The sequence below is a fragment of the Xiphias gladius genome, chromosome 1 (genome assembly GCF_016859285.1).
Source record: "Xiphias gladius isolate SHS-SW01 ecotype Sanya breed wild chromosome 1, ASM1685928v1, whole genome shotgun sequence".
Taxonomy (NCBI): Eukaryota; Metazoa; Chordata; class Actinopteri; order Istiophoriformes; family Xiphiidae; genus Xiphias; species Xiphias gladius.
Genome location: NC_053400.1, coordinates 25,820,731 through 25,838,248, shown reverse-complemented (window position 1 = coordinate 25,838,248; position 17,518 = coordinate 25,820,731). Strand labels below are relative to the sequence as shown.

General features: G+C 38.8%; 3 protein-coding genes across 7 annotated transcripts in view; 2 read left to right on the top strand and 1 right to left on the bottom strand.

Annotated features, from left to right (window-relative positions):
* Positions 1-151: 151 nt before the first annotated feature.
* zrsr2 (zinc finger (CCCH type), RNA-binding motif and serine/arginine rich 2) lies at positions 152-6,880 on the top strand. The gene is made up of 11 exons (XM_040125046.1): positions 152-411; positions 1,170-1,249; positions 1,366-1,462; positions 1,594-1,702; positions 2,860-2,946; positions 3,400-3,438; positions 4,383-4,513; positions 4,635-4,848; positions 5,302-5,357; positions 5,465-5,574; positions 5,698-6,880. Exons 1-11 carry the CDS (start codon positions 371-373, stop codon positions 6,609-6,611), a joined length of 1,878 nt encoding a protein of 625 aa, XP_039980980.1. The 5' UTR covers positions 152-370; the 3' UTR covers positions 6,612-6,880.
* A 20-nt stretch (positions 6,881-6,900) lies between these two features.
* Positions 6,901-14,067, bottom strand: LOC120788893 (AP-1 complex subunit sigma-2-like). Of its 2 annotated transcripts, none has more exons than XM_040125154.1 (5): positions 13,443-13,446; positions 13,208-13,386; positions 10,050-10,158; positions 9,773-9,910; positions 6,901-8,871 (listed from the first exon to the last, which is right to left on the bottom strand). In XM_040125154.1, the coding sequence occupies exons 2-5, from the start codon at positions 13,384-13,386 to the stop codon at positions 8,824-8,826; spliced, it is 474 nt and encodes a 157-aa protein (XP_039981088.1). In that variant the 5' UTR covers positions 13,443-13,446; the 3' UTR covers positions 6,901-8,823. The 2 variants fall into 2 exon arrangements, with proteins under 2 accessions (XP_039981088.1, XP_039981079.1); XM_040125145.1 differs by lacking the exon at positions 13,443-13,446 and adding an exon at positions 13,853-14,067 and having other exon boundaries at positions 6,903-8,871.
* The window catches only part of phka2 (phosphorylase kinase, alpha 2 (liver)), a 22,836-nt gene continuing 18,696 nt past the window's right edge, over positions 13,379-17,518 (top strand). For 3 of the 4 annotated variants that reach the window (XR_005707315.1, XM_040125034.1, XM_040125016.1), the window contains exon 1: positions 17,102-17,397. The gene's annotated coding sequence lies outside the window, so the exon portion shown is untranslated. Of the gene's footprint in view, positions 13,510-17,101; positions 17,398-17,518 lie in introns of those variants that run through there. The other variant, XM_040125024.1, reaches the window with a different exon arrangement.

Genomic DNA, 17,518 nt, shown 5'->3' with positions numbered 1-17,518 from the left:
CCCTTAGCTTGGAGAACGATCCCCGAAGGTTTTACTCTGTATTTTATCAGGACACAAAAATATATATCAGCTCTAAAAATCTCAAAAAGAAAAAACGATGTTTTAATGGGGCGTTTTGAACCGGTAGTACTTTACATTAACGCCACCTCTTCCTTTGCCACTCAGGACCAAAACAACTCCGCATTCAGCTAGCTAAAGTTCACAACAGACAGGAATCATTTAGCTACACCGCTAACTTGACAAACCAAACCAACTTCGGGAATAACTCGTCCAGTCAAAGATCATTTGGTCCAACGTTTTTCTTTTTTTTTTTTTTCAACTAAACGCAAAACACGTTGCCGTGCTAACTAGCTAGGTACTGTTAGCCGCGATGGCAGCATCCACTCCACTGATTTCTGCTCCCGTGTTAAGGTCTGTGTCTGTCTTTAGGTCTAATGAAATAACTTGATAATGTTTAAGTGAGGTGGACTACAACAAAATAAAAAAAAACAAAAAACAAAAACGGTGTAAATGTCTTTACAATGCTGTAATAATGTCACACTCCTACTGTAGCATTACTACGTGTACTACCTTTCCAAAGCTTGAGCTTAATCAACACCTCGTTATGTAGCATATGCTGCTGTGAGACTGTTATATTTTATTACGACCGCAACACTTTAATGACAATATTGAGCGACCAGTTTTTCATTTTTGCACCACTTTTGGTTCCGAAAGGAAGTTAGGACATAGTTTAAGCCTTAGCACTGTTTAAAACCCACTGTCGGACTTTTGAAATTATTGTATTATTTAGGAAAGCAAAACAGCGGGAACTTCAACTGCGTTTTCTCCATCCAGACACCAATAGACCAGGACTAGCTTAAAAACCCCAACCTTTGGTGTTTGCCTAATGAGCATCACCTGTTTTGTCTTTTCTTTCCTTTCAAAGGTTTTCACATGAAAATACATGTTGTTCTACTCTTGCCAACCTGGACCTTGACATCCTTGTTACCATCAGGGCTCTCTTGTTTCCCTAAGGTTCATTAACCGCATTCACGGAGCTTTTTCACAGCCACTAGTTTAACTTGTCATGGCAGAAAAAGCAAAGGTTGGACTAACATAACGACTGCTCTGTTCTGGCAATAAATACAAATAATCTTTAATCTTTCTTAAATTGACCTTTTTGATTTTAGTCAAAAGCAACGCAGAGCTTCCCAGAGGAAAAAGAGAAGAAAACTGAAACGCCAAGCTCTCGCCCAAGCCAGAGAAAGTGGTACGGAGATACAGTCGCTCTCACGTTGGTGGTGTTGTGAAATGTGATGTGCTGTCATTTCTACAGTTGTAGCTGCACCATCTGATAGATTAATTACAACATTTACTCTGTTATAGGTTTAAAAAATGGAGCAGGCTATACACCTGAAGAAGAAGAAGAAGAAGAAATAAATGATGACGATAAGGAGGGTGACGATATTGCTGAGGAGGAAAGGTAGGCTATTTCTAATGTCACTCTCCTGGCCCGCGGCTGCCCATTCAGTGATGAGGAGCACAGACACCTTGATTGCACAGGTTTTTATTAATCCTCACTGTGTTTGATTTGTGTCTGACGTGTTTTCTCAGACTGCGGCTACATGAAGAGTGGCTGGAAAGAGAGAGGCTTGCTCAGGAGGAATTCAGGCTGAGGTCTGAGAGGGAGGAAGCCGCAAGGAAAAGAAAAGAGGAGGAGGAGGTAATCTACTGTTTGTATCCATCATAGAGAGCAGGCAAAATTCAAAAAACCTCAGTTTTTGAAAACATATTTACACGTCTTCATACTGACGACGTACTGTAGGGGTTCCCTGATTCAGGAGTGTGTAACCGATGTGGCATTTCTGGTCAGGACACAGAGAGACTTTTATGAAGCTTTACTGAAGGCTTAAAGGATCATTCCGGATATATTCTTTGGTGCTTTCCAGTTGTCAACAAATCCCACGGACAGACCAAAACCAACCATGAATTGATCTTACAAAGAAGTATTTTCTGCGTAGCCAAAGCCTGATATAGTTTAAGTTTATTCCTGTGTGCCACAGACCTCCATTGTTGCAGTAAATTATTAAAAACGCATTAATGTGTCACTTCGTTGCACTAGGTGACCTCTTCCTTCAGTACAATGAATGTACACAGGGTTTATTTTGACTCAGTCCCATGTACGCCGCGCTGCTGCTGTAAATACTCACTAGAGCACCAACTGTGTGTTAATCTGCGACAGAAACAATCCCCAACAAATGCACAGTTTATTTCCTGTTTGAGCAATGTTTTCTGAAAACTACAGTGCCCAGCTGTTTTTAGGAGATTACTGAGCCTTTTTTAGGAAATGAGACTATATGTTGTGAGCTGTTTATAAAGATTTACATCTTTGCTAGGAATGAATGGGCTTGGATCTGAGTACCGCAGACATGGTAGGAAGCAAACAAATAGTTGTTTATTGTCTTTTCATGGAAAATGTTGACAGTAAAATATAGAGTAAGTCTATTAGGGCATTAGGTACCAAGGCGCAGATTTCTTTACAGTCCTTCAGTCATATTAGTCTATCACAAGGCGTGTATGTGTATGATCCAAATAGAGGCAAGTAATCTTCATCATGAAGCCAATAAATAAAAACAGGTCAAGTTCCAAAATCAATAACTGTATTAGCATGAAGTAAAATAACTCTGTAATGAAATTTGAAGGGAAAAAAAATTCAAGTTTGGGCAGCTGATAATGGCTATTTACAGTTTACTCCCAAATTATATTAATAATCTGAGCGTGGTTGCTGTGGTGATTGTTGAGTGCACCTGAGCCTTTTTGACCGATTATTCTTAATAAAGTTCTAATATTCACTGACTCTATGTCTTTTTGTGTTCATAGCGGATGATAAAGGAGGAATGGGAGGCCCAGCAGAGGAGAGAGCAACAAGAAAAAGAGCAGAAGCAGCAGGAGAAACGAGACAGAGAGGTGAAACGGGCCCCAGGAGGATAGAAACAAAAAGAAATATATCCTCTTCTACTTAACCCTGAGTATTTATTATTTATTATTATTAGATTAAGATAATCATACGGTTAAACACCAGCTGAGTGTTTCTTTTGTGGAATGTGTTTTTGCTTTGTGCATCATCCTTTTAAAATGTTTCCTTGACTGAGTGGCACAAGCAACCATCCTACTCCTTAACTAGCCCTTACAGCACCTTCAGCTCTCACAACAAGGATGTATCTTTTACTTTGTGTGACAACTGTCTGTGAAAATTGCTTCACAAGAGTTCAGAAATCTGGAAATGGTTCCTCTTAAATGCCAGTTATGTTTTGTGCCTATGAGTCCATGTGAATGTGGTCTTAACCCACAAAAACAGATATGCTGCAGTATGTTGACCTCTACACATTTTCACCAGCCGTGTCTTTACACCATTTGTAGGAGGCTGTTCACAAAATGTTGGATGAAGCTGAAAATCAGGTATAAACACACATGAATGTGATTACACAGATATGATACATGGGTAAAATGCCGTAAGGATACAGATTTATATCATTAAAAGATATATTTCCAGGGTTTCCCAAGTTGGTGCGTATATTAGGTAGTGTATTCTATGTCTAATGGGATGGAACTCAGATGAATCTATATATATTTTAAAGTCCAGTTAAATTTAAGACATAAACAATGGAAAGTGTTCAAGGCATCATAGCTATAGAAGTAATTTAATAGAGCCTGACCAATAAATCGTGCTGACCGATCCATTGGATGATATTGGCTCATTGCAGTTTTGGTGAACGTCTTAACGATAAGCATCAAGTTCAAGAAATGACTTATTTCTCGTTACTCGTCAGAAAATGCCAAAGATACGTTTGCACCAATATCCAAAACGTGTCTCTGTAACATAGTTATCCCACCTAGGGGGCACTGACAGTTTTTGTTTTTCAAACTTTCAAACATGCTGCTCGTTACACATCTATATGTCACAGTTCTTGAGTATGATAATATATATAATACTAACCAAATTAAAGAAATTTTATTCAGAAATGTTTTGTTATATGCTTAAAGCCAATATATTATTATCATGTTTTTTAAACTGTCAAATATCAGTATGGTTATTGGCCTCATATTTCCCTTGCCTGTCTATTGATCTTATTTGCCCTGTGGATTTTTACCAATTCAAGAGTAACTTACTGTAACTGCTCTACTACAACATTGCCAGACCTTGGGATCGCCAAAAGTACAGGAAAGATCGTGTAAAAGGGTCAAGCGGTTTAGGACTATAAGTCCATCACAAGACTTTTGACCATGTAAAAGACTAAAAGCTAAGAGCTACACGAAATGTATAATTTGCACAACATCTCATTCTAGTTTGAAGTCAAACTATACAGTATATATACTATTTTTGTTCATGTTCCGACTTCTAGCTAGAAAATGGAGGACCATGGATGAATCCCGAGGCTCCAGTGACGGCAAAGTCCGAGAACTTTGGGACAGAGCGCGACGCAGCCAACTGTCCGTTCTTCCTTAAGACCGGAGCATGTCGATTCGGAGACAGGTACTATCTGTTTCTGTTTTGACGTGACTTGCTGCTATTTGAGCGGTGTTTGAACGGAAGTACAGACAAATTTTTCCCACATCTATGTATATTCCCCTGTCTTCTGTCTCTTTGAGTCCAGATGTTCTCGGAAGCACGTTTATCCCACAGCCAGCCCGACTCTGATGATCCGTGGAATGTTTACGACGTTTGGCATGGAGGAGTCACGCCGCGATGATTACGACATAGATGCCTGTTTGGAACACAGCGAGGAGGAGCTACAAGAGTCTTTCCTCGAGTTCTACCACGATGTCCTGCCAGAGTTCAAGAGTGTCGGCAAGGTGGTTCAGTTCAAGGTAAGGTTAGATCAGGACAGTCTGTATGTGTACAGACTGTCTCTTACTTATGTGTGTTTACTTCTTTTCACTTCATAAATCAACAAAATATTTCAACAATAACAATAAATCACCAAAATATTTGCTGAAACTATTATCTAAAATAAGTAAACGATGATTTCAGAATAAGGTAAGGGTAGAGGAGAAATCTGATTGCGACCCATTGCATATATTTGCAGGGAAATGAAGTAAAATGATATGATGCGAAAAATCATCATTAAGGTATACTACAAAATCAGAACTATATTAAGTACATAATAGTCTTCACAATGTGTCAATACATCTCTTACTGATGTCAGGAATGTAAAAACCAGCCTCAAACTGCATGTTCAGGATAACACTCGCTAGCTGGATGATCAAATTATTACCACTAAAAATACCTATTTGGTTTCATTAATACCGTTTCTTTTATAGGTCAGCTGCAATTATGAACCACACCTGAGAGGAAATGTGTACATTCAGTTTGACACGTAAGTTGTCACACTACCAGTCTGACCTTTTCCAAATAAATAAACCGTACGTTGTTTCAATTTTTGGACAAAACTCTTGTCCTCTTGTCTATCTGTTGTCTGTCCAGAGAGGAGCAGTGTACAGAAGCCTTCATCAAGTTCAATGGGAGGTGGTATGCAGGCCGGCAGCTTCATTGTGAGATATGTCCTGTTACACGGTGGAAGAATGCTATATGTGGTGAGTAACTTATGAGAGAGGCATTTTTCCAAGAGCAATGTCACTTGGTGACATTACTGCAGAGATGCAAGATTCAGTTCAGTGAATTTACTATCTTGCCTGTGTTGGTTTTTCCTGTCTCAGGATTGTTTGACAGACAGAAGTGCCACAAAGGGAAGCACTGTAACTTCCTGCATGTATTTCGAAACCCTGGCAATGAATTCTGGGAGGCCGACAGGGACCTGCACATGTCACCAGACCGCAGCGTCAGGGGGAGTCGCAGGGACGGGTGGCATTCAGAGCGATACGGAGACCGATCTTGGAGGCAGCGTCACCGCAGCAGAAGCCCACCAAGATCGGAGAGATCCCACAGCAGACGAGAGGACAACAGGCGGAGGAGCAGGAGTCGAGAGAGGAGGGCCTCCCACCAGGATAAAGAGGACAGATGGTCGTCCAGATCCAGACACAGCGACAGGAGGAAAGATAGGTATCTAAGCAGAAGCAGAGAAAGATCGAGGAGTAGAAGTAGAGACAGAGAGCAAGACAGGCTGAGAAACAGGAGTACAGATAGAGACAGGGAGAACAAGTACAGGAATAGAAGTGAAGAGAGAGACAGTAGAGACAAAGCTGAAGACTCTCACAGAGAAGCGAGAGAAAGGTCAAGAAGCACAAGCATAGAGAGGGAAAGAGACAAGCAAAGTAGAGAAAGGAGCCCCAAGAAACCAGATAAAAGTAAGAAAACACCTAATGATGATATCAACACGCACCACCGCCACAAACACTCCAAAAAGAGCAAGAAGAAGAGCAAGAAGAAGCGTAAGAAGAAAAGCCATTTGCCTGAATGGACGACCTCATCAGGAGAGTCAGAAAAGGAGAAGGAGTCAGAGGAAGAGACGGAGAACCATTATGCAGCGAGTCCCGGTGGAGAGATAAATGAAACAGAGCTAATTGTGAAAAACAGTGACGTAGATGACAGTGCTGAGAAGTTTAGTCCTAATGTGAAAAGTGAACAGTCTAACACAGAACTACAAATGAACCTGCTGGAAACGGTGACTTGAGTACTTCTCAGTGGCTTCTTCATTTTGATCATTATGGTAACTTTGTGAATGTATAGGGAGGAATAAACATTTATTTTTCTTTTTTTTAGCAGTGATACAGTAAGTTAGCACCTGTCCCCAACATGTGCATATGTGAATATTTTGCTTTAGGAAAATGGTGCTTTAAATTGGATCTGTGGCACTACATGGTTTATAGTTTCTGAGTAAAAAAAATATTTAAAAAAAAGATCAACGCATGGGTTTAATTTTTGAATACATTTATTGTTAATAATTTTCAAATATAAGAAAAAAAAAGTTGGCAAATGTGTTGGCAGTGTTTAATACAAAAGTAAGTGGTTTGTTTTGCACAAATCAAAGATGAACTTCTTTAATAATTGCTTATGAATGTTCAACAAAAACACCTTGTGGTTTTAAGAGTGCAGATAAAAAAAAAAACTGGACTGCCATACAGTTTGGGATGAGAATCTGTTCATAGCTTGCTGACTTGTTGTCCTGCATCTTACTGACAACTAAACAAGCTGACATTGATGAATATTAATGATGTACCCTGATATGTGCAGTTTATCGTCCTACGTTCCCACTCCATAGAGAAACCCAGGATGCATCTGTCTTTGAATGGATTGGAAGAATTACATAATACTGGTATAGTGTGGCCAAATAACACCCACATACAGTTTTTTGTCAAACATCCTACCATCATTAAATCCCTTTTCTCCCATGTTAGCCTTCCGTAGACACCCTTCAGAAGGTAAAACACAGTGTTCTTTGGTCAAATGTTAGTCTTTAAGAGTAAGCCAAAGTATAATAATACATAAAATAATGTTTCTTTTATTTGGGTCTATATCCTATCCTGACCTAAGACTAAGGGAGAGACTGACCTAAGATTTATCTTCAGAGGCCACGACAAACTTCAATGGTAACAAATGCCTTTGTCAGGAAAATAATGAAGACAACAGAAAAACAATTTTAACAGACATCCCACTAATTACACACAAACAGCTGTTGAGTAAAGGTAAACAATTAGTCTTTAAAAGGAATATGAAATGGTTAATTTATGGAGAGGACTCACCAAGCAAACTTGTACAAACCTACTTAATGTTTACATTGATATTGATTATGGGTAGTTGTTTAATTACACTTAATTGGTGGGTTGAATTTACTCATGTAGAAGTGATTGTAACAGTGTTTGTGATTCCCACAATAGCACTAGCCCCCGTTGGTGCCTCTGATGTGTTACCATTACATTTGAGTCACAGAGCTGAGCATCAGATCTTTCAAAAAATAAATTCATGACCTTTAAAAACCCGGTCATTTAGCAACACTTACTGCTGTTCTAAAGGTATTTCTAGAGTCCTCATATACCCTTCTATCCATTTGGATGAAATAATATTCTGTCCACTACACATTAATGATTTTTAACTTGTATCCCATCTTTGCATTTTTGGACGATAGCCCAAACTGACAAATCCTCCTGCTCCATTTTTGAGTGAACCGAATTTAAAGCATTTATTGTTAGTTATACTGTTACAGATATTAATGATTCTTTCAAGTATTTTATACTTACAAACAAAATAATGCATCAATATTTTGCTGTTCAGTAAAAAGAGGATACGTAATTTCCATCTACCTGGATTAGGAAGGACCCTTTTTGTGTGCAGCTAACAGAATATTTTTGAGAACTGTGGAAATACCAGAATTGCTGTAGATTTTGTTTACCTACCTTCTTGGTTTTTCAAAAATCACTGAGTATTAATTCATTCACGAAATCAGATGCTTAGCTCTGTTACTCGAATGGCGATACACGAGAGGCACCAACTACAGCTAAGACAGCACCTCAAAAAGTCCTTGAAGCCAAACAGCATATTCAACTCTGCAATCGGTGATGATGGATGATCTTAATATGATGCTGGAGTTTTCATGTCATCGCTACATTGTTCTCTGTGGAGTTTTCAGAAGTTAGGGGAGTGAATTATGCGCATAGTACCGCAGAATACAGTGAGGGAGCTTGTACATAAGGAGATACATTCAAACCACAGTTGGCACCACATTGAAAGGACATTATAGGATTGTACAGTACAGAGTAATACAGTACATAGATGGTGATTATATACATACAACACTGACACCGTGAACAGGAGAAGACAGGATAGAGACATGGAGGTTGCCAGATCTACATCTGGAAGAAAGAACTGCGAGGCAGCAGGGTGATGATTTATGTCAGCCCAATTTCTTCTAAAACGCTCCGTGGTGCCTCGGCCTCCTGCAGATGAAGACAAGAAAGTGTTCCTTGTTGTCATACTGTCAGTTTGTTCATCAGTCACAAACTCTGTAGCGCAAAGTACCCCTCCAGATTATAATTAATCGTACGAGTCATGATTGCACGTTACCAAATGTATGACGGGAACAGGAGCCCTCACCAGTGTGTTGAACCTTATACAGGCCTGTGCAGGCAGCCATGCTTTTAGTTAATCGTGCTGCATGCTTCGCTAAAAATACATCACTGAGCACTGATTCTGTGGACTGCAAATGATTACAGCTAGAGAGCAATGCAAACATGCAGGACCGCCCTTGCTTTAGCGCACTGGCACAAGGGAGAGAGAGGTATAAATCAGCAAGTCAGGCGCTTAAAATAAACAGGTACCGGCAGATGCAGATGGTCGCGAGGTGAAAAAAACAAAAACATCGACATCTTAGTTTCACTCTTTCTGGTTTAACATTAGTGTCTCTGGGTAAAACTGATTCTACATTTGCATCAAGTTAGAGCTGAAATGATTACACGAGCAACAGAAAAATTAGTCTGATAATCGATGAGCCTTTTTCAAGCAAATATGCCATAAATGTGCTAGGTTCACCTCCAATGTCAAGATTTGCTGCTTTTGTTTGTCTTAAATGACAGTAAAGTGAATATCTTTGGGGATTGGGCTGTTGGTCGAGCAAAACAAGCTACTTAAAAACATCACCTTTGGCGCTGAAAACTTGTGTTGGGCATTTTTCCAAATTATCTGACATTTTACAGACCAAAGACTTCAATCTATTAATCGAGAAAAAAAAATCTTTGGCAGGTTAACTCATAGTGAAAATAATCATCAGTTGCCAGCGTACTCCAAGTGCTGTTCACCTGACACTAGCTGGTCTGTCTGTACATGAAGAACTGCGCATACCTCCTGCAGCAGGTCGGCCTGCTCGATGGCCTTCAGCACGTTCTTCTTGGACGTCTCCTGGGCCTCTCCGCCTAGCAGGAACTCATCCAGGATAAAGTAGGCCTTCTCAAAGTTGAAGATAATATCCAGCTCACACACCTGTGAGGCCACAACACCACAAAGAGCCGCAGATCAGAGGACATACTGTCATGACAGAAATTTTACGGTAAATTTTCTGTTGTCCCCCCCCCCCCATGATCAATAAGCATGTTACATGTGTGACGTTTAAGAAACTCACACTGCCAAAATATTTGTCCAGCAGCTCCACATATCTGTGGATGATTTCCAGGGTGATCAGCTCGTTATCCTGATCCTCTACTGCACAGCAGAAATACAGGCTCGCATATCTGCAACATAAAAAAAAAAGAAAAAAAAAAGCAACAGATTAGTGACATGAGTGCAATTACAAAATCAGGTCAGCAAATGTTTAATAAAAGAGCACAGAGACTTCAGCTGGTCTTTAAAGAAACTGTATGCAAGTATTTGGTGCTTGTTTTGTTTGTCTGAAAGATTATTTTAACTTTCCTATATTGTTAATCTAATGTGTAAGACAACTAAAAACTCCAAAAAATAAATACAATTTCTTTTTAATCGTTTTTAAAAACAGTGCAGCTTTAAGGCTTTATGACTTTGCTTTTATGGCTACATCATTTTGCACCCTGGCATTAATAAACCAATAACACCATCATTTTTTAAACAATCCATCTCTGGACAAAACTAGAACATTGTAACCTTCGCATAGATAGGATTTATTGCAGGGATATTAAATTATATTGCATTAGATTGTACATGTGGACAAAATAAACAGTTAACTCTAGAAAACACCTCTTCCAGCAGAGTGGCACTGTGTGTTGGCTGTTTTGCTGTTTGTTTTTGTTTATTATAGTGAACACATTAAGATGTGTCTTTTGTATTTTCATGACTGAGCAGTCATATGTCCATGACAAATCAGTCTTTTTTTTTTTTTAAACATATTTGTGTCATTGTCCTCCATTGTTTGGCAGTTGTCATTAGAGAGGGGGCGTTTCTGGATTTCATAACACACCAGAAGATGAGATCTGAATGCCAGAAGGCTCAGTGCTTGACAAAATAATCTGTGAATCATTGTTTCTCGTAAACAAGACCAACAAGCCACCACAGATACAGAAGTGATGTAACAAACCCAACTTTAACACATCTAATTACTAAGATCATCCTCTGAAATTCCTGGCATAAGACATTTCTGCCACAAAGTGTCTGTCAAATGTTCAAAGCTTTAACAAAATAGTATAAACTCAAGGTCGACTTGCTATCTCTTTCCCAGGCTTTCAACCACATCTCACAGTCTTCCTGAAGTACTATACTTAGATCATGTTATGACATGTCATCTCCGTATTATATCCAACTAGAGTCCGACCAAATGGGCTGGTACGGATACCTATCTTAGGGAGTAAAGAAATTCCGATATAGATATATAGGCCAATATATCTCTATCTCTATATCTATTATATATATGTGTGGGTGCGTGCACGTGTGTGTATATGTATATATGTGTGTACACACACACACACACACACACACACACACACACACACACACACACACGTTAGAGTTATATTGAAAAGGGAAAATGATGGGCTCATTGTTTATTAACTTTCCAGCAATGGATTTCCCAAACTGGTTAGCAACTTATTGTGGAGATACCGCTTGACTCCACACAACCATCTACTCAGCTGTGATGCCTACTCTGCTATATACGCCCCAGACAGTGCTGAGAATACTTTAAACAATGGAGTCACAACGCACTCTGCTGGACAAACTATGTGATGACACCATTTCAAAATTACCCTAAGCCCCTTTTCCTGCAATATGTTGTGTAAAAAAAGTTTTCATATCGGCGCATATCAGACAACATTTATGCCAATTTCAATATATCTGCGATTGGCCAATCAGCCGACATTTCTCTCAAATTGGCCCGATGATAAATCGGTTGGGCTCTATATCCAACTGCTGTTTCCACAGTCAGGAATTAACTTGGATGTATATTAAAAAGGTACAGTACTATACAAACACTTGACGCACATTATATGTTTAGTTTCTTATCCATTATCCAACACGATCTGGGAGGCATCTGATCAGTCCTAAATTCATTCTGCAGCGTGACAACAAGCCCAAACATACAGTGATCAACTATCTTCAGCGACAAGAAGAACAAGTTCTGAAACAGATGAGCTGGCCCCAACAGAGCCCTGATCTAAACATCACCGAGTCAATCTAGGATTACATGAAGAGACAGAAGACATTGAGAAAGCCTAAATCCACAGAAGAACCGTGGCATGTTCTCAAGATTCTTGGAAAAACCTGGCCAAGTGCCAAGTACCCTGAAAAACTTTGTGCAAGTTTACTGAGGAGAGCTTGTGCTGCTTTAAAAGCAAAGGGTTGTCACACCAGATATTGATTTGATTCCTTTTTCTTTTCCCGTTTACTGCACTTTTTACTAAGTTAAAATATAACTAAAAAGTAGTCATGGCTTTATTTTTGAAAACATCCCCACTTTACTTTTAGTTCCCAAAACTTTTGTACAGCACAGTAGCTGCAATATCTCATGACAAGCATCTGGTTGGAAGCTTTTGCAGGACTTACTTGGTTTAAAGAGACTGGTTTAAATGATCAAAATTAAGCTCACTGTCAATAAGTAAGTTTCATAACAAGTCGCAGATGAGTGCAGCAACAACACTGAAAACAACCAGAGAGATTCAATCTTGTGTTGATAGCCTTGTTCAGGTAGCAAGAAAAACATCTGAAAAGGGTTGAACATCCAAAATGCATCTCTGCTGCAAATGTGCACATGTGTTTACTATTTGTACAATCACTTGTCAGTTTACTAGGAACACCAAGCTAAAACCAATGCAGTCTAATACAACAGTCCTGCAATAAATCCTCCTTTCATGAAGGTTATTTGGTTTGTGTTCAAACTGTGTCAAAGAGGTGTTGATACAACTGTTGTTATACAAGGAGGTGTTTCTGTTATTCAGCCCACCCTCATTGATTTGAACGGGTCGGACACAATAATAGGAACACCCGTCAACATAACGTTGTGCAGTTCAACAGTGCCACGGACACGCTACATCCTCAAAAATGATCATACGGTTGAATCAACACCTCTTTAAGTTTCAACAAAAACTGAACATTGAAATTTTCATGAAGGTTGGATTTATTGCAGGTCTGCTGTATCAAACCTCATTAGTTTTAGCTAAATAAGCCTAATAAACTGCTGAGTGTATGTGCTTATGCATCCAAGCATGAGTGTTAGTGCATAAACAGTAAAGGATACTGTACACGCCGCCTGGGCCATGACAGAGTGAAGGCCTGTATGGGTATCACAGCCCCATGCTTCAACTTCTCTTATTCACCTACCTCTTGTACACAATCTTGAGGTCCCTCCACTCCAAGAAGCTGCACATCTTGGGTTTCCTGGCCAGTATGGTCTGGACTAGGTCCCTTGAGATCTTCTTCCTCTCCTTGTCAGACAGAGGCACGTACCATTTCTGTAACCGCAGCTTTCCCTGCCGGCTGAACAGCAGCATGAACTGCATCTGAGAGAGGAAGTTCAGTTCAAAGTTATTCATCGTTGTGATGAGATAAACATTACCTTACACTGGTTCCGAGAGAGGAATGCATTAAAAGAATGAGAAGGTGAAGAAAACAATGCGTCGGTGGTAAGTAATCAGTAATCATGGGACATTTATGATGAACATTATATTTCCATGGAAAGAAAGTTATTTAGGAACATCTAATGCAATAACAAGTAGAAACGCCCTACACATGCACACATGTATTATTTTCGAGGATAATGCCAACTAGCCATGTGATGAAATTTATTTTACATTTGGTAACTTTTACGTTCGGTAGGCTTTTGCACAAAGTTTAATTAAATCACGTTAGCTGACCTTGCTAAATTGCCACATATTAACACCAACAACACGTTGTGTGTCATTTGCGCCCCCTCCTGCGACTCTTAGCTAGCTACAGCAGATACGAGAAGTAAACACGTCTCTTTACCTTACACTGGGCCTTGGATTTAGCCACTCGGTAGACTGGTAACTACAGTAAAAAAAAAAAATCAAGCGAAACACATAACCAAAAGACAGTGGACAGATGTTTCTGTGTTTCCGTGGGTTAGCTTCTCCTCCAGCCTGATGCTAAACTAGCTAGCGGATGCTGGTTGCTGGTGAGACAACGAGCAAGAGAGCGGCGCTGTGATTGGCTGGAAAAGCCACAGCGATGGGAGTCGATTGGCTAAAAGATTCCGTTATTCGTAACGTTATTCCTAGCACGGAGCTATGGCTTCTTGTGGCTGAAAGTTTGGTCGTTTTCACTTCTCTTTGTTTGGTAGTAATCTAAAAGAAAAAAAAAAGAAAAAATCATACTGTATCTTACCCAGAGATTGGAGAAGTACCGAGATCCTTGTGTAGAAATGAGTAGAAGCATTCTGGTACAAGTAAAAGTCCTGCATTCAAATTTTACTTAATTTAAAGTATAAAAGCAAAATATATTTAGAATTCAAAAGTAGTCAGTGTGGATTGGGTAGCTTGCGAATTTCACTAAAGTATCAGTAGTCGTACCTTTATCCTTGATTATACATCATAATTTATTTGTTCATTATATTTTGTATGATTAATCTGAATCTGCAAAGTAACTACTAATTAAAGTTATCAAATCATGCAGTGGAGTACAGTTTACAATATTTCCCCTCTGAAATGTAGGGTATATGTACAGTAAATGTATATGTCAAATCGTACTTAAAGTACTCAAGTAAATGTACTTACACCATTAATCTTCCAAAATGAAAGTTTTATTCACAAACATGCAGCCGGCTAAACAAATATAGACACATAGCCATTATATACAGGAAAGTAGGTGAAAAAAAATACATAAATACAAATGAACAACACAGAGTGTCAATAAATACAAGTCAAACTGTTACTGTTAACTTTGTATGAGGAGATAGTTAGTTAATGGACCCAGCTCAAAAAGACTTTTAAGACACTTAAAAAATATTGTTGCAGTGGTGACACACTTGGCAAACATGAACATAACTTTGTTTGCAATTACACTGCAAACAAAGAACTTTTTCAACTTTGTCTTCTGTCCCAGGCGCTACAAATGAAATCAGCCACACACACAAAGCTCAAGTTTCTTACAATCATTTATTCGGAAGAACTCACAAAAAATTAAGGACATTTTACTAAATAGTGTAGTCCTTAAACCATCATATAATGAGCAATAAAACACAAACTAGACCTCAGTCTCACCCAAATCATTCTCTTCAGGGAGACCAATAAACCTGCCTGTTTCTAAAGCTAATAGTAATGTACCTGTACGTTTCTGTGTTCAAAGAGATCTTTGACTTTTTGTTTAAATTCTGCCTCACTAATCTGGGGTTATCCATGCAAAACGTCCCAGTTAAAGTTCTTTCTAGTTAGCCACTGTTCACAAGTGTGTTCCAAAGTCAAATCATCTCGAAATCTATGTCGTTTAATTAGTGCAAGAGGGCTTGAATACTGGTACTTCTTTATGATAAGACACCATTTATTTTAAAGGGTTAATGGTTAGTAAACCTTTTACTAATACTTTACAGACCAGTTGTAAGCCATTAATAAGAACAACTTTTGGGTTGCCAGGTTGTGGAGAGTTGCCCTCCAGCATGAAGCTATTTAATTATTAATTAGACCCCTCCAATGGCTTGTTTGACCACTTATCTTCAGGAAAAGGGCTACAGGACATCTGGAGCAAAATTTATTTATGAACTGCTTATAAACTTTTATAACTACAGACATAATAGATTATTGTAATACTCTTTATTAATAATTTACTAACATTTATAGGTGAATGGCTAACTTTTGCTTGTGGCTTATTATAAATTGAGAAACCCATTATGCTTTCTTAATGACTTATTAACATTTATAACTGCAGACAGGGACAGGGTGGCTTGGAGACGTCTCCCAATTAAAGTCCAAGCAAAGCGTCGTGCTGGAGGAGGATTTTCCATAACCTGGAAACCCAAAACTTGTTGTTATTAATAGTTTATAAATGATTTATAAAGCATTAACAATTTATTAACCATTATTAAAGCCATTAATTACAGCTTACATCACCTTTGTAAATGGCATCTTATCAGAAAGTGGTACCTAAATGATATAAGATAATGTACTTTAATAAGTTACATACATACAGAAGTCGGTTTATGTACAGTATGTGCATTTCTACGTACAGTAAACAGCCTGCTTAGACTTACATTGACAGTAAGGGATAATATAACAAGCATGACCAGTTTTTAAAATATGGTGCATTTTTGTGGTTTAAACATAAAAGAAACAGTATATAAAGTTAGCTCTGCCTCGACTAACTACAGAAGTAAATTTAAGATGGACAAAAATTAAAGAAAGTTTTTTTTTTTCCTGCATAGCGGGGAGCAGGAAAGAACGTTTACTCTAGCACTTTCAGTCATTTTTTCTGTTAATACTTTTTTTTGCCTCTATTAAAGTAAGAGCTTGAATTCAGGACTTTTACTTGTACTGGGGTATTTCTACATAGTGATATTGCTACTTTTGTTTTTTTTTTTAACTTGAGGTAATACTTCCTCTAAAATAGTGACTGCCTAAAAAGCCCAAAAATGGTTAAATAAATAAATAAATAAATAAATAAATAAATAAAACACTATACCATTGTATCAGAAAATTAAAATCTTGGATACAAAATGTCAAGCTGTAAGTGTTTTTTTGTTGTTGTTGTTTTTTTTTTTTTAAAGGAACAATTTAAGGAAATACCAGGCTTTCTGTTTTAAAACCATATTTTATTATGTGTTACTTGTGTTATTCAGTGTAGCATTTTCATACATTAATTCCCCACCGCTCTACGGTGGCGGGGAGAACCACAGCCGGCCACTGCGTTCAAACGCTGCTGATATGTATATGCCCTGGTAGAGACGATCCAGTAGTCTAATATGTAATAATGTAACACTGACAGGGGCCATTTTCGTCTGCATAATAGGTACCACCACCGTGTATTCTCATGTTCTTATTTATGCTTTTTCGTCTTCTCTTCTCCTTCCTTTCTTTTCTGTTGTGTCGTTGTGGTTGCCTTGCTCTTTTTTTTTTCTTCTTCTTTTATTTTAGACTTCAATACTGCATTTGTATTAAAAGGTCCCTTAGAGGCAAGCTTGTCTTTAGCGCCCCCTGTCGTCAAATAATCAAACAACAGGGACATGATGTATTTTTTTTTTTTTTTTTTTCCCGAGTGGATGTGCAGTTTCATTCAGACGTCCTTCGTCTGCGAACGTCTTACTCCGAAACCTCACGTATTGTCATCCGCAAGCCCCGACTCTACATATCAAGCACTTTGACCGCAACATCTGTGTGTTTGTGTGAATGCAGACTGTGAGCTTTAACGTTACATGTCAAAAAAAAAAACAAACAAAACAAAACAGTTGGTTGCTACCCGGCTAGCGAGCTTTAGCAGAGAGAGCAGCCTCCGCAGAGCGGGGCGGTAGAAGGTGCCAGATCGAATCCTCGCTGCAAGGACCGGGGAGGATGGGTCACTGCGTGGTAGGTCACCCTCGGGGACTGAGCAAAAAAAAACAACACCTAGTATATTTACAGACAGGCAAGCTTTTAGTGCTGTGTGCTCGTTCCGACGTCTCTTGTTGTTGTTGCTGTGTGTGTGTGT

Excerpts from the sequence above, each read along its gene's own strand:
- zrsr2 (XM_040125046.1), top strand. The coding sequence starts at position 371 with ATGGCAGCATCCACTCCACTGATTTCTGCTCCCGTGTTAAG. Across the intron at positions 4,849-5,301 it reads GCAAGGTGGTTCAGTTCAAG|GTCAGCTGCAATTATGAACC; the intron begins GTAAGGTTAGAT and ends TTTCTTTTATAG. Across the intron at positions 5,358-5,464 it reads GTGTACATTCAGTTTGACAC|AGAGGAGCAGTGTACAGAAG; the intron begins GTAAGTTGTCAC and ends TTGTCTGTCCAG.
- LOC120788893 (XM_040125145.1), bottom strand. The coding sequence starts at position 13,386 with ATGCAGTTCATGCTGCTGTTCAGCCGGCAGGGAAAGCTGCGGTTACAG. Across the intron at positions 9,911-10,049 it reads TGGACAAATATTTTGGCAGT|GTGTGTGAGCTGGATATTAT; the intron begins GTGAGTTTCTTA and ends GTGGCCTCACAG. Across the intron at positions 8,872-9,772 it reads AGGCCGACCTGCTGCAGGAG|GAGGCCGAGGCACCACGGAG; the intron begins GTATGCGCAGTT and ends CTTCATCTGCAG.